Source organism: Salvia miltiorrhiza, chromosome 8 (genome assembly GCF_028751815.1).
Source record: "Salvia miltiorrhiza cultivar Shanhuang (shh) chromosome 8, IMPLAD_Smil_shh, whole genome shotgun sequence".
Classification (NCBI taxonomy): Eukaryota; Viridiplantae; Streptophyta; class Magnoliopsida; order Lamiales; family Lamiaceae; genus Salvia; species Salvia miltiorrhiza.
In genome coordinates this window covers 38098142-38111326 of record NC_080394.1, presented here as the reverse complement: position 1 = coordinate 38111326, position 13185 = coordinate 38098142, and the positions used below count along the sequence as shown (strand labels likewise).

At 35.2% G+C, this 13185-nt stretch overlaps 2 protein-coding genes across 2 annotated transcripts; one reads left to right on the top strand and one right to left on the bottom strand.

The window, feature by feature from the left end:
* Positions 1–2920: 2920 nt before the first annotated feature.
* On the top strand, positions 2921–3695 carry LOC130998445 (uncharacterized). The gene is made up of 2 exons (XM_057923860.1): positions 2921–3136; positions 3232–3695. Exons 1-2 carry the CDS (start codon positions 2950–2952, stop codon positions 3693–3695), a joined length of 651 nt encoding a protein of 216 aa, XP_057779843.1. The 5' UTR covers positions 2921–2949.
* A 3261-nt stretch (positions 3696–6956) lies between these two features.
* On the bottom strand, positions 6957–8949 carry LOC130996661 (uncharacterized). Its single transcript, XM_057921958.1, has 3 exons — positions 8586–8949; positions 7835–8190; positions 6957–7748 (listed from the first exon to the last, which is right to left on the bottom strand). Exons 1-3 carry the CDS (start codon positions 8602–8604, stop codon positions 7158–7160), a joined length of 966 nt encoding a protein of 321 aa, XP_057777941.1. The 5' UTR covers positions 8605–8949; the 3' UTR covers positions 6957–7157.
* Between the last annotated feature and the right edge of the window lie 4236 nt (positions 8950–13185).

Sequence of the window (13185 nt, the reverse complement as noted above, 5' to 3'; positions counted from 1 at the left end):
TTAAACTTATTAGAGAAAATGACACAAACTACTACAAAACAAACATTAGTCATTCTATGATTGCTGATTTTATATGGAAGAGAAAAGGTTTCACAATTATATGAAATGAGTGGTTGGAATTTAATATGGCGTGATTTTTTTTTAGAAACAATGTAGTCAAATGGTCATAATGAAGATTGAAAATCAATTTTTGGCCCCTAATCTTAAAACATCAAAATATGGCCATTAATTTGGTGGTATGCCTAATTTGCCCTTTTTACTCGGCCGCTGGGGTGATTGCGCGACCGCTGGATGACTGCGCAGCCGCTAGAAGCTTATCGGTAAGTTGCGCGTTCGCGGGGAAAAGCCAGCGCCCGCAGCGCGTATGATATTTATGGCACTAATAGTGCCATAAGTGTCATACGCATCATTTTATTATTTGGTTTTATTTTGGATTTTCGTTGGCACTAATAGTGCCATAAGTGCCAAAAGAACCATTTTAAACACTTCCCCGTAGGGTTTAGATTATCCATTTAGGGTTTAGATGATCCATTTAGGGTTTAGATGATCCATTTATGATTTCTTGATTCTATTACTGTTGTTTCTGTTGCACGTATGGCACTATTAGTGCCATAAGTGCCAAAGGACCATTTTACTTGGTTTTATTTTGGATTTCCGTTGGCACTTTTGGCACTGCCAAAAGTGCCAACGGAAATCCAAAATAAAATCAAAGTAAAATCTTGGCACTTAGGGCCTGTTTGATATTGGGTTATAACCTGTATAAGTTAATTTATTCCAGATTTATGTTGTGTTTGGTATCCTATTAGGCTTATGCGGATGGCCCAGGTTTAATAAAGGGGCCGGTCTTAATTTGCAAGAATAACCCCGTCTAATAATACCTCCTCCCCCATCCGATAACTTTTATCCTGCGGATCTAGATTAATTTTTTGCTACCCTTCTCGCGAATTTCGATGAGAATTCTACCCTAGCTTCTCACCGCCTCCATCGTTTCCCATACCATTTGCGACTAAAGTTTTGGGGGCGAAAAATTTCAAAGGCAATTGACGGAATCCCATCGGAAATCTGGACACAGCGGGACAGCAACATCGGTGAATCAATGTCATCTTCCGGAACAGGTCAGGCCTAGCTCTTCAACCCCAATTTTTTGTTCGTCTGTTGTTTTTCGATTGTTGTTGTACTTTTTCGCCAAACTGAGTGCACGATTCGTCGATGGTTAAAATGAAAAATTGATGCATAAGGGTTCAGAAAGTGATTCTCACCCAATTCTCGAATTATTGTATTTTAAAAGATTGATAACTCATCTATTGTAATTAAAAAACTCAGCTTTGAAGATTATGCTGCTGAAAAAAGATTGCATGCTTGCATCCATTTGCGTTAATTGTGTCATTCGATTTTAATCGAAGCATCATTTTAATAATCCTTGGAATTAATTCAAATTCTGTTTGTTTGTGACCACAAAATGTAGGGAAACATAAAGAGGAACATCTTCACAAACCTGATAACCCCAAAGGTGAGTTCTGGAGGCCAAATTTTATTGACTGTATTTTTTTATTGATAAGGATTTGCTTGATGGAATCAATATAAGGAATCAATATTCACTTTACACAGCTATACTTCGTGGTGAAGAACGATTGATCTGTGCTTGCTATTATCCATTTCTGAAAATTCTACCATCTTGAGGATCGAGAATTCTTGTATTCACTAAAATTCTTTGAAGAGGATGGGGGTTTGTTTTCTGAATTATTGAATGGTTTTCTTTTGCTTGTTTATTGGGATGTTTTGCTGGTACCTGTTTTGCTGGAACGATTGATCTCTTGTCCTTAGGAAATGTTTTGCTGGTACCTGTTGATGATATGTTTTGCTGGTACCTGTTTTGGTATTTCTTGGTTTGAAATATGATTTTACCTCTTTCATGTTGTGTTTTGTTGATTATATGACAGCCTGTGCTTCGTGGATCTAGGGTCTGTTTATCATTAGAAGGTTAATATAATTCGAGGGCTTTTATAAGGAATTTTTTATGTGGATTTGTCAATTTTGATAGGCTGCCTTGGCTGCGTTTGTAAATCGCTGGTATTATTTATGATATATGATTTATAAGGGGTCTGCGTTTATGGTTTATAAGGGTTTGGTCTGATGATTATTATTGGGTTCATACGAATCTCTATCTGAATTTTATTTTTTATGTGATACTATATTTGTTAATGCACTTTGAGCTTATTAATGGCCAAATATTTCTTTGCTATTAGGCTCTTTAGATACCTGCTATTTCTGCCATTGAATTCACAATATGCCTAGAAAGGAAGACATTCGTATGCGTGATATGCAATTTGTTTTGCTGCAAGAAATACTACGAGTTCATGTGATCAAAGTGGTGTTGTTATTTGTCTATTATCATAAGACTAGGCTAGGCAAAAGAAGGCGTGAGTCTGGAGCCCTAAAATATGAGATAATCCGTAAATTGCCTGACCAAGAAAAACATTTGAGCTGCTTATTTGGTCTTAGTGATGTTGACTGCATATCCAACCTTCGAATGGACCGTAGGACGTTTGCTAGGCTTTGTGTTATTTTGCGAGAATGGGGGGGGGTTGGTTAACGGGCGATTCGTTACTGTTGAGGAACAAGTAGCAATGTTCCTTTCAGTTTTAGCCCACCATAAAAAAATAGAGTTGTTCGGTTCGACTTTTGGAGATCCGGTCAAACAATATCGCACTACATACACGCCGTTTTAGGGGCTATTATACGGCTACATGATATGTTCTTATCCAAGCCAGAGGATGTTCCCACGGATTGCAATGATCCACGATGGCAGTGGTTTAAGGTATTGATAATGTGAATCAATATTATTTTTATTTAATCAGTATTTAGTGCCCTTGCTGTTGTATACTAATTTGATGTGTGACTTGTGAATAAGGCTGTTTAGGGGCATTAGACGGCACGTATGTCAGTGTCATGGTTGGTAACGTGGACAAACCTCGATATAGAACAAGGAAAGGGCAGATATCAACGAATGTGTTAGGTGTATGCGATCGGAAGTTGAATTTCAGTTATGTTTTAGCCGGTTGGGAAGGTTCGGCTGCGGACTCTAGAATCTTACGAGATGCAATTAGTAGACCTCATGGCCTTAAGGTCCTAAAGGGTATATAATTCTTTCTACTAATTTCAATACTTAGCCACGTTTATTTGTTAACATGATAATTAATTGAATTTTATACTTCATTGTTATCTTGATAGGGAAGTACTACTTGTGTGACAATGGTTACGCGAATAGTGATGGTTTCCTAACGCCGTTCAAGGGCGTTAGGTACCATTTAAAAGAGTGGGGACCAAACAATGCACGCCCACAAAATAAAAAGGAGCTTTTTAACTTGAGACATAGTAAAGCAAGGAACGCCATAGAGAGAGCCTTTGGGATCTTGAAGATGAGATGGGGTATACTAAGATCGCCATCTTTTTATCCAATTCGAGTGCAAAATCGACTTATAATGGCAGCATTTTTACTTAACAATTTCATTCGGATGGAAATGCCAGTAGATCCTATTGAACAACAACTAGATGCCATGCCCCAAGACAATGATGCAACATTAGATGGGACATCCGATGAATTTGTAGATGAAGTTGATAGTTCCCCCCAATGGAACGCGGCGAGGAATGCCTTAGCCGAGGCAATGTGGTTACAATATATGAATAACAATTAGGTTTCATATCTCTTTTTTAATTATAATTACTATATGAACCATGTTTAGTTCTTTATATTAGTAGAGTCTATGTTGGAATGGTGTATCAACAAACAAATTTTATGACAATGTATTGAGCTTGAAATTTTAATATTCTTTTGAGCTTGTGATTTTCTATCCTTTATGTGAGTTTAAATTTTTATGAGTTTGTGATCATAAGATTGGCTGCCTTAGCATTATGCTATATATATTTTTTTAATTTGGGATGATGTGATTGTTGCCTTTGTACTAATCATGAGATTGCCTGTCTAGTTCTTGATCTTAAATTATTGTGGCTTTGTTATCATCTCATTGGCTGCACCGTCATGAGCTAAAATGGTGTTAGGATCCTTTGGTTTACTGCCTCCGTCATGAGTTTTAAATTTTTTAGAATGCTTTACTCGAGTTTGATAATTTTTTCTATTTACTGGATCATTTCGTTGGTTGCTCCTGTTATTTACTGCCTTTGGCTCGAGTTTTCTATTTTTTGGAGTGATCATGTCATTGGCTGCCTCCGTTATGAGCTTAAACTGATGTGGATTTATGATTGGCTGCCTTTGATGCGTTTGTAAATCTCAAACTTTGATATAACTATTACCCTTTGGTTTATATTGTAATGAGATTTTTTTTTATCAAACAAATAGGATGGAAGCTGCTTCCGAGGTATCGCCGTCAACTCCTCGGTGTAGTTGTGGCAACGGATACATGAATTTGAAGTGTGCCGGCTACGGCTCAAGGAACCCCGGTCGTTTCTACTACAAATGTCCAATGGGCAAAAACCATGAAAAGGGATTCTATTGGTATGACGAGTACCATCAGCTAGGACAAGAAGTGCTTCGGACGCCCGGTTCTTCTCGAAGCCAAGGATTCAGCCAAGGTTTTTTGCCACCACCTGTTTCACCCAACGATGTCAGCGGTTTAGAGTTGCCGGGAACGTGCTTCGGTATTGCCGCGCAGCGTGGAATTTTCGACTTCTTCAAGGCTGCTGTTTGCTTCACTATCTTTGTTCTAATTTTAGGTATTTTCATTGGAAAATTTATGTGAGGAACGTATGTTGGTATCTCGTAGCTTGTCTCTCTTTTGGGCGCTGTTTTATTCGAAATTAGATTCACGGTTTATTATTCGTGAAGGTTTTTAATTTAAGATTTTACATTTTACATTGTGGCATCAATATTCGATTTTTAGAAATTGGGAATATGATTTGTCATTCCATGCAATAGAAAGATGTATGTTGAGTTCCCTATGCAACAATAAATGGGGTGTCTAATGCATGGTCAAATTTTCGTGGGGTGAAGGGGAAATACCGAGAATGGTTTCAAACAAAAGTTGATTAAATGTTTTAGGTAGTCAAACATTATATTTTCAATGGAATTTGTTGTCAAGTTTTATGACAATCTCGATAATAGTAGAAAGAATTAAAACACAATTGGTTGTTCTTATCATGCAAGGTCAACAACCATTAACTTCCAACATCCTTTCATTAATGACACCCACACATTAGTATAGGATGACCATCTATAAATAGTGGGGTGAATCAAAGCAAGCTCATTCTATTTTTTGTCTCTAAAATTCGAATAGAGCTTGTTCCAACTCTTTTTCACTTCTCCCCCAACATGACGTTCTCGCCAATAGGCTCACAAGCACTTTATTTCTATCCTTGCAAGTGGGATAAAAGCAAGGATAAACTCCTCCTCGTCTCTTTAATTGAAAAAATTGAAGAATGTCGGCCAACCCCACCCCACCTATCGCCACATGCTCTTATTGATGCGATGTTGAAGCTAAACTCTCAACTACACGCGGACGTCTCATTCAATGAGGTTGAGGGGCGGGTTGCCTTTCTACACGATCGGTACGTATGCTTCAAATGGTTGTGTAACGTTAAGGATACGCAATACGATCAAGCAAATAATTTTGTTCATGCCGTCGACGAAGTGTGGCTACGCTTGTTTAAGGTATAGTTGTTGTATATGTCATGGACTTAAATAATTTACAGTTTTCTTATGGTGTTACTTTGCTTGATTGATATTACTTATTAGGAAAATCCCTTGGCGCGAGCTTACTACTATGTTGGTGAGCCGGAATTCTTACTTTTATGCTGCCTTTTTGGGATTCATGACGTGAAGAACGAGCTTTCCCATACACTCATCGTCATCGACGACTCGACAACCGTTAACAAGCAAGCTCACTCAAGCGATGACGAGGTCACTTCACCGGTACCCAAACCAGTCGCTAGAAAGCTATTCGTGGATGATGCTTGTTCTAGTGTCGCGCCGTCCGCCTATTCATGGAAGGCACTTAAAAACAAATTTAGACGGCCAAACAATCCTCCCGCAAAGAAGAACGACGGTGGAAGTTCTTGCGCCTCGTCTTCTTCATTCAAGTAGATCATGCTCGCGCTATTACATTTCTCATTTAGTAATTGGTTGTTCCTTCTCGTATTGCAAGTTTCAATTTCCTTGTTTTTATTTCTTGGTTTAATGGCTACGTTTGTTTCATTTTTCACATTACCAATTGGCTCCAACAATTTCTATTCATGAATTATGTAAACACAAACAAAATTAAATATTTATTTAGTTTAGTTAGTGCTTTTTATTCCATTTATTAATAATTCTTTTTCGAGCAGTTAGTATAGGATATTTTATAGTTCCTCAACTGATTAGAACAAAATTTAGTTGCTTCACTATTTTTTTTTTTAGCTTACAGACACGCATAATTAGATGCATGTGAATTAAGTTTTGATAGTAAATAAGTTTTGGCATTCTGCACTTTTGGTTTTACTATTTTTATTCTATAATTGCACCAAATAACACATCTTTTACTCGTAAATGCATTTTAAATTGTGGCCATAATACACCTTTTAACATTATATTATGCACCATATATTTTGTTGCGAATCATATAGAAGCGAAATTGATTATAAGGGCATTGATGTGTTGTGGTAATAAATAATCTCAAAAATTAATCGGTACCATTCTTTGAATTAGATGTAGCCAGTATTATGCTCAGGTCTTTGAATTAAAATAGAATGCAGAAGGGAAAGAATTAAGTTTAACAAAAAAAACTATCAAAGAAAAAAGCTAAACAGTGAAGAATAAGACAAAATTGAAGCTCAGCTTCGCCATAACTTTCGAGCTTAATTTTTCCAAACTTTAGATATCAAGCAAAAGTAGATGCATTTGATTTCACCGAAGCAATATCACGATGAAACAACAAATCATAAGAACAAGAACAAACCTCAAAGGAATATATCATAATCCAAATTCCCATAACAATAAGAACTTAGAACAATGTCAACCAATTCAAAAGCAAAACAAATAGTCGAGAAAAAACGGTGGAAATTTCAAATAATGTCAAGCATTCAAGCTCCAAAATACGAGTGAAACAGGTGCGTATACCTCAAGACAAACAAAAGAAATGCCTCCATTGTTACCTAACGCTCTAGAATCAGTTGTGCTTCGAAGCAAGAAGGAACAACACATAGTCTTCATTCGCACCTTCAGGGAGACTAGAAAAGACGTCGAGGAGCTCCACTTCCTTAGCAAGCATGTTGTATATCTCAAACTTATCGGTCTGTGATAGCCCGGGTATACCACTCAACTTGGCAAACACTTCTTTGCGCGCCTTTGATACATCAAAATCGTACCCCATTCGGCTTGATATAGTCTCAAGTCTCGATTCCGTGCCCCGACCAACCTCATGTAATGCCTCGAAGAACTTGTCATCGAAACCTACACTACGGCGCCGTTTCTTGCTTGATGTTGGAGCCTCCTGTTCAACGGGTTTGCTCTCTTCCCGATTGCGGGTTTGGCTTACATTGTCACATGAAATGTCATTCTCAAATATGTCCTCAAGCGAGACGTGGTAGTCGCCACCATCATTGAGTTGGCTAAGGTCTATCTTCCGGTACATATCATGTGCCGCCTCCATTAGGTCCTCGGCCTCATCGCCCGTTGCCCTATCTTTGCCAAAGATAAGCTTCCAATCCTCGAGGTAAGGCCAACTTTTGTAACGGAAATTACCCACGCTCTTATCGGCCTGGAAAACAATGGGAAAATAGTCATAAGACAAGCACGCGCGAAGCCAACAATCGAGATAAATGTAGTGGGGTTAACCGTACTTACAGCCACAAAGTTTTGCCACTGCTCGTTGTCACAGTCAATCATATGCTTCCCGTTAACATTGAAGCCAACTCCGCTCACTTTGAGAATGTTCCAAAGTGAATAGTACATCTTCTTCCACGTCGTCACTTTGGAGTTGATATGTGGCATTCCTCTCAAGTCAGTGGTCGGGAACACCTTCCTCATAGACTCCTCTAGCTTATTCAGATAGCCGCCACGAAATCCGTTGTCGGATTTCCAGCCTTGTGCAACGAGCTCCTTCAACGATGCAATCAAAACCTGTTCTTCGTCAGTGGACCAAGAACGGCGCTTTTGGTCCGTCTTGTTACCCTTGCCAGAACGTGTACTGCCGTCGGTGGCTACAACACCAAAAAAATTTCAATTTTGTTCAAGTATTGAGCACTCGCAACTTGCATTTATGAACACTTTTATGAACTGCCGGCAGTTGTCGATAAAATGCTAACATGAAACTCCATAAAACAGATGATTCAATCTTGATATGAAAAGGCTAAAAGCATATATCTTCATTCATGTGACAGCAGTAGATGTTCGTTGGGACACATAGCTTCATTCATAGTAGATGTTCATTCAAACTACACGCATATGACAGATTTGAACATTTTTGTGTCCCAAAACCAATGGCCATTATACATGAATGCAGATAATACGTTTATCTCAACCCCAATCCTGATAAATATGGCAAGATTTTATTGTATCTCAACAAAGAAACGAAGCGTCGGATAAGATGGAAAACCTGTTGTTGCTTGGCTCATTTTTTCGCCAGAGACGTCGACCTTGAAACGGCTTCAATGGAGGCTGTCGAATCTGCTTCTTCTCGGCTGAAATCGGTAATAGACTCTTCCTCTTCTTGGCTGGGTGGTGAAACGGCCGAGAATGAAGTGGTTGTTTTGATAATGGGAAGTGGGCTATGTGGAAGGATACGCTAGGGATTTTAAAAAATGAATGAGGATAATTTTGGTATTTTAATTGTTTATCCAACCTATTCATATGGATACCAAACACATTTCAGGATTAATTAGCCATGATATCAAACACCCATTCAATATTAGTAATCCATCCTAATCCACGCTAATTATCTGAATAATTTTTATCCTGACTAATCCTAAACTGAAAACCAAACGAGCCCTTATGGCACTAATATTACCATAAGTGTCTAACCCGACCCGGCACGAGACCCGTGCCTGATCCTACTCGGTCCGCCTCACTAAGGGTAAAAACGTCCAAATCATTAAAAATGGCCAAATTTTATGTTTTAACTATTGTTATACCCGTGCTTCGCACGGTATGTAAATATATAAAACTTTGCATATATGAATAATTAATACATAAACATATAAATAATATAAAAAGATAAATACAATATATATGTATATATATATATATACATACATAATAAAATAATCTTTTCATTCACAAAAATTACAGTGTAGTTTGAGACATAAGTTTTAATAAATTATTGCGAGATATATATAAAGAAAAAGAGATAGAGATCCTCTAAAATTGAATGGAAAAGGAGACAAAACAAAGTTGATGTGTTAAATAGTAGTAGTGTTTTGTTGTGAATATTGACTGTGAATGGATATAAAATATCCATTTTATTGGATATCAACCCCTTTTCCAACCTGTTCTCATGCTGCCTATGTTTGTTGGATATCGATCCATTTTCTTATTCTTGGTGCTCGCCTTTCTGATGAGTTCTCGAGCACCCGTGCATTCGTTTGCTGTGTTTCTCCACCTCGAGCCTTCTAAGTTCGTTTGGGTTCACTGGTTTTGCGGGAGACTTGGTGGTCTCGTTCATCCCCATTTGGCGGGACGTGCGTTCTTGATTGCCGACACCTCTCGAGATTTTATTGTACCCGTGCGATGTAAAATATATAAAATTTTGTATACACAAATAATCAATATATAAATATATGTATAGGGTGGGGTTAACATAGAAACCCACCTTAAGATGAAAACTAGGAACCTAATCTAAACCATTGAAACCATCAAAATAGAGGGCTCAGATTAACTTTCCAATTGATAACTAATTAACTACACGACATATTAAAAGCGGAATAAGGAGAAAAAGGTAAATTTAGATTTGTGATTAAATGTTCTACACTTCCACTCCGTAATTACTGCACGTTAAATAAATGTTTATTGTTTTCTGACCTTGATAGAAAACACATTTTATTGGTTCTCAAAAAAAAAAAAAAAAAACACATTTTATTATAAAATTATTATGCATATGATGGATTCCTCATATGCATGACAAATCATCTGTGCAACAATAAAAAATAAACTGTGCAACAACATATTAAAAGATTTCATATTTTTTCTTGTGTGAAAAGTGGCATAAACACGTTGTGTAGTTGCACAGAAAAAAAAAAAATTAAAATGAATAATTATATGATTGGTTGTTGCATTGTATGATATTCATAGTTGCACACAAGAAAAAAATTATGAAATATTTTAATTTGTTGTTGCACAGTTTATTTTTTGTTGTTGCACGAATGATTTCAAAATGCATAGTTGCATAGATATTAAGAATTGCACAGTTGCATAAAATGTTAAGAATTGCATAATATCAAGATACACAGTTGCATAGATGTTAAGAATTGCACAGACATATTTTATTGTTGCATAGATATTAAAAATTGTTGCACAAATTCGTGAATAATACTATTGGGATATTTATTTGCTTTAATTGTTTAATTTAAGTGCATTTTAATAGTGAGTGGGTGCATAATAAATAATCTATTGCACAAAAGAATATTTAGTTGCATAGCTTAAAAATATATAAGTTATTAGTTGTTAATTTATTCAATATATTACAAATTACTCAATTAACCTTCCAACTATTAAAAAGTAAAAAAAAAACGGCACCTCCTAATTAGGCGTGATTTATTCAATGAAATAATCTCAACCACTAGATCTAATATTTAAAAGGTCAAGATTAGGTTCCTAGTTCTTATTTTAACAGAGGTTTTTATTAGAACCTCTTCCTATATGGATATATATATATATATATATATATATATATATATATATATATATATATTTATAGGGGAGGGCTAGAATAAAAACACTCTTAAGTGTATAAAATATAAATGATTTTCAGCCCTTAGATCATCAAGATCTACGGTTGATTCGTAACCCTTTTGGATGAATTCGTGGTCCTGGGTTCGAATCCCAAAGGTAGCAAAAATTTATTTTTCGCAATTCGTAACCATGTTGGATGAATTCGTAACCCTGTTGGATAAAATTCGTACATTAAAAAATGTTTATATTTTATACACTTAAGAGTGTTTTTATTCTAGCTCACCCCTATATATATATATATATATATATATATAATGATGTAAAAACATATTATATATATAATAAAATACTCTTTGTATTCACGAAAATTACAGTGCAATTTGAAAGCATGTGTTTTAATAATTAATAATTAAGCGGATAAAGGACCCATCAAAATTATTGTGTTAAATGGTTGGATTTTTTTTGTAATTTATCTAAAATACTTACATCTAACATTTTGGAAGACTTCCCTATGAAAAGCATTCATAGTATACGTACAATTTTAATCCTCGTCTCTATATATTAGAATTTTCAAACCTCGACAATTAGTAAACCATGATACATATTGACCAAAACTTTTATTAATCACCATTACATAAGACATAGCTAATGAAAACTGGATCAACATTGGAACTTGAATGGTAATATTAGATCTGATGGCGTTAACGATAATTGAGAACTTGCAGGCCAATAATAATTCATTTGATTCCATTACAACGATATAAGTTTTTTAATAACATAACAGGAGTTTCAATTTTGTAAAATAATTGATGATTAGGTGTATCTGAAGACCTAATTTCATTTAAAAACTCAGCCAGATAAATTTCATCCAACAATGTGCTACTTTAATCAAATTTACATTCACTATATGAACTTAAATAATTTTGAATATCATATTAATTTATTGAAATTGATAGTGTATTGATTCATCATATCAGCTACATCCAACGTAGCAGCAAGTATAGCTTTATCATGTAAGTAAGAACCATCATCAGTATATAGTGGATAAGTGTTTGACACTATTTCAAATAACGAATCTCCAGAACAATTGAGCAAAATCTCTTGGTATTTTAATAACACATCATACAAAGCCAAAATCAAAGCTGACCTAACCTTATAAAATTTATTAAACACCATCAACTTCTAAAAAAATAAAACATGTAATTTTTAACATTTGAAAATTAAATAAACCAATAAACCACCAAAAATACATTTAAAAATTAGTTACACAAACTCTCTTGTTGAACCTCCCTCACCGTGTAGACCAGAGCTCCACTCGTCAATCCGCCGTCGTCCTGCCCCACTATGTTCCATATATAATGTTATACTATTACGTAAATGATATTTTTACTAACAACAAACGATATTTTTATAAATGACACTAAATTATACTTTATAAAATGTGTCATTTGCTATTATAAAAAATATAGTTTGTATTTAAGAAAAGTAGTAATTTTTGTCTAAAAGAAAAAAAAAGTATCGTGTTGCATTATGCTTTAAATATATGGTGCCATCTTTTATTAATAAAAATATAATTTGTTGTTGATGAAAGCATTATTTTTTGTTAGTTTAGGTGTGATTTATATTATATAAATGAATTGGACAGAGCGGGGCAAGGCAATGGCGGGTCAAATCAAGGTGACGCCCCAAGCCACGATTCACATGGTGATAGAGACTTGACAGGAGTTATGCTCTAAGACTGCATTCTCTTTGGTTGTAAATTTATCATGGTAAAATGAGGGATAAACAAAATTTCACTCTTTCAATTCTTCCTTTCTTTTTCCTCATTTCTACAAAATAGGATTTGACCATTACTTATTCCTTCTTTTCACTACAAATGAGGGATAATATTATCCTTCCATTTTTTATATGATAATATTATCCCTCATTTGTAGTGAAAATGAGGAATAAGTAAGAGTCAAATTCTATTTTGTAGGAAATGAAGGAAAAGAAAAGAATAATTTAAAAGGTAAAATTTTGTTTATCCCTCATTTTCTCATGATAAATTTACAATCATAGAGAACGCAGCCTAATAGTTATACACAACAAATACAAAACTCTTTATTTTTAGAAGAAAATCATATTTTTCTGTAGTGACACCCACCATATTATTTTTTTTGAAAGGACACCCACCACATTATTAAACACCCTAAATTTTCTATACTCATCTCTCATGTTTCTCTAAATATTTGGAACCATGAATTATTTTTTTCATTAAATTATTTAGTTAACTCATGAATTGTTTGTTTATTTCTAAAATTGGAGTCCAA

Bases quoted from the DNA above. Each gene is read 5' to 3' on its own strand.
- LOC130998445 (XM_057923860.1), top strand. From the start codon at position 2,950: ATGGTTGGTAACGTGGACAAACCTCGATATAGAACAAGGAAAGGGCAG. The intron at 3,137-3,231 runs GTATATAATTCT...TTATCTTGATAG, and splicing joins TGGCCTTAAGGTCCTAAAGG to GGAAGTACTACTTGTGTGAC.
- LOC130996661 (XM_057921958.1), bottom strand. The intron at 7,749-7,834 runs GTAAGTACGGTT...ATTGTTTTCCAG, and splicing joins AGTGGCAAAACTTTGTGGCT to GCCGATAAGAGCGTGGGTAA.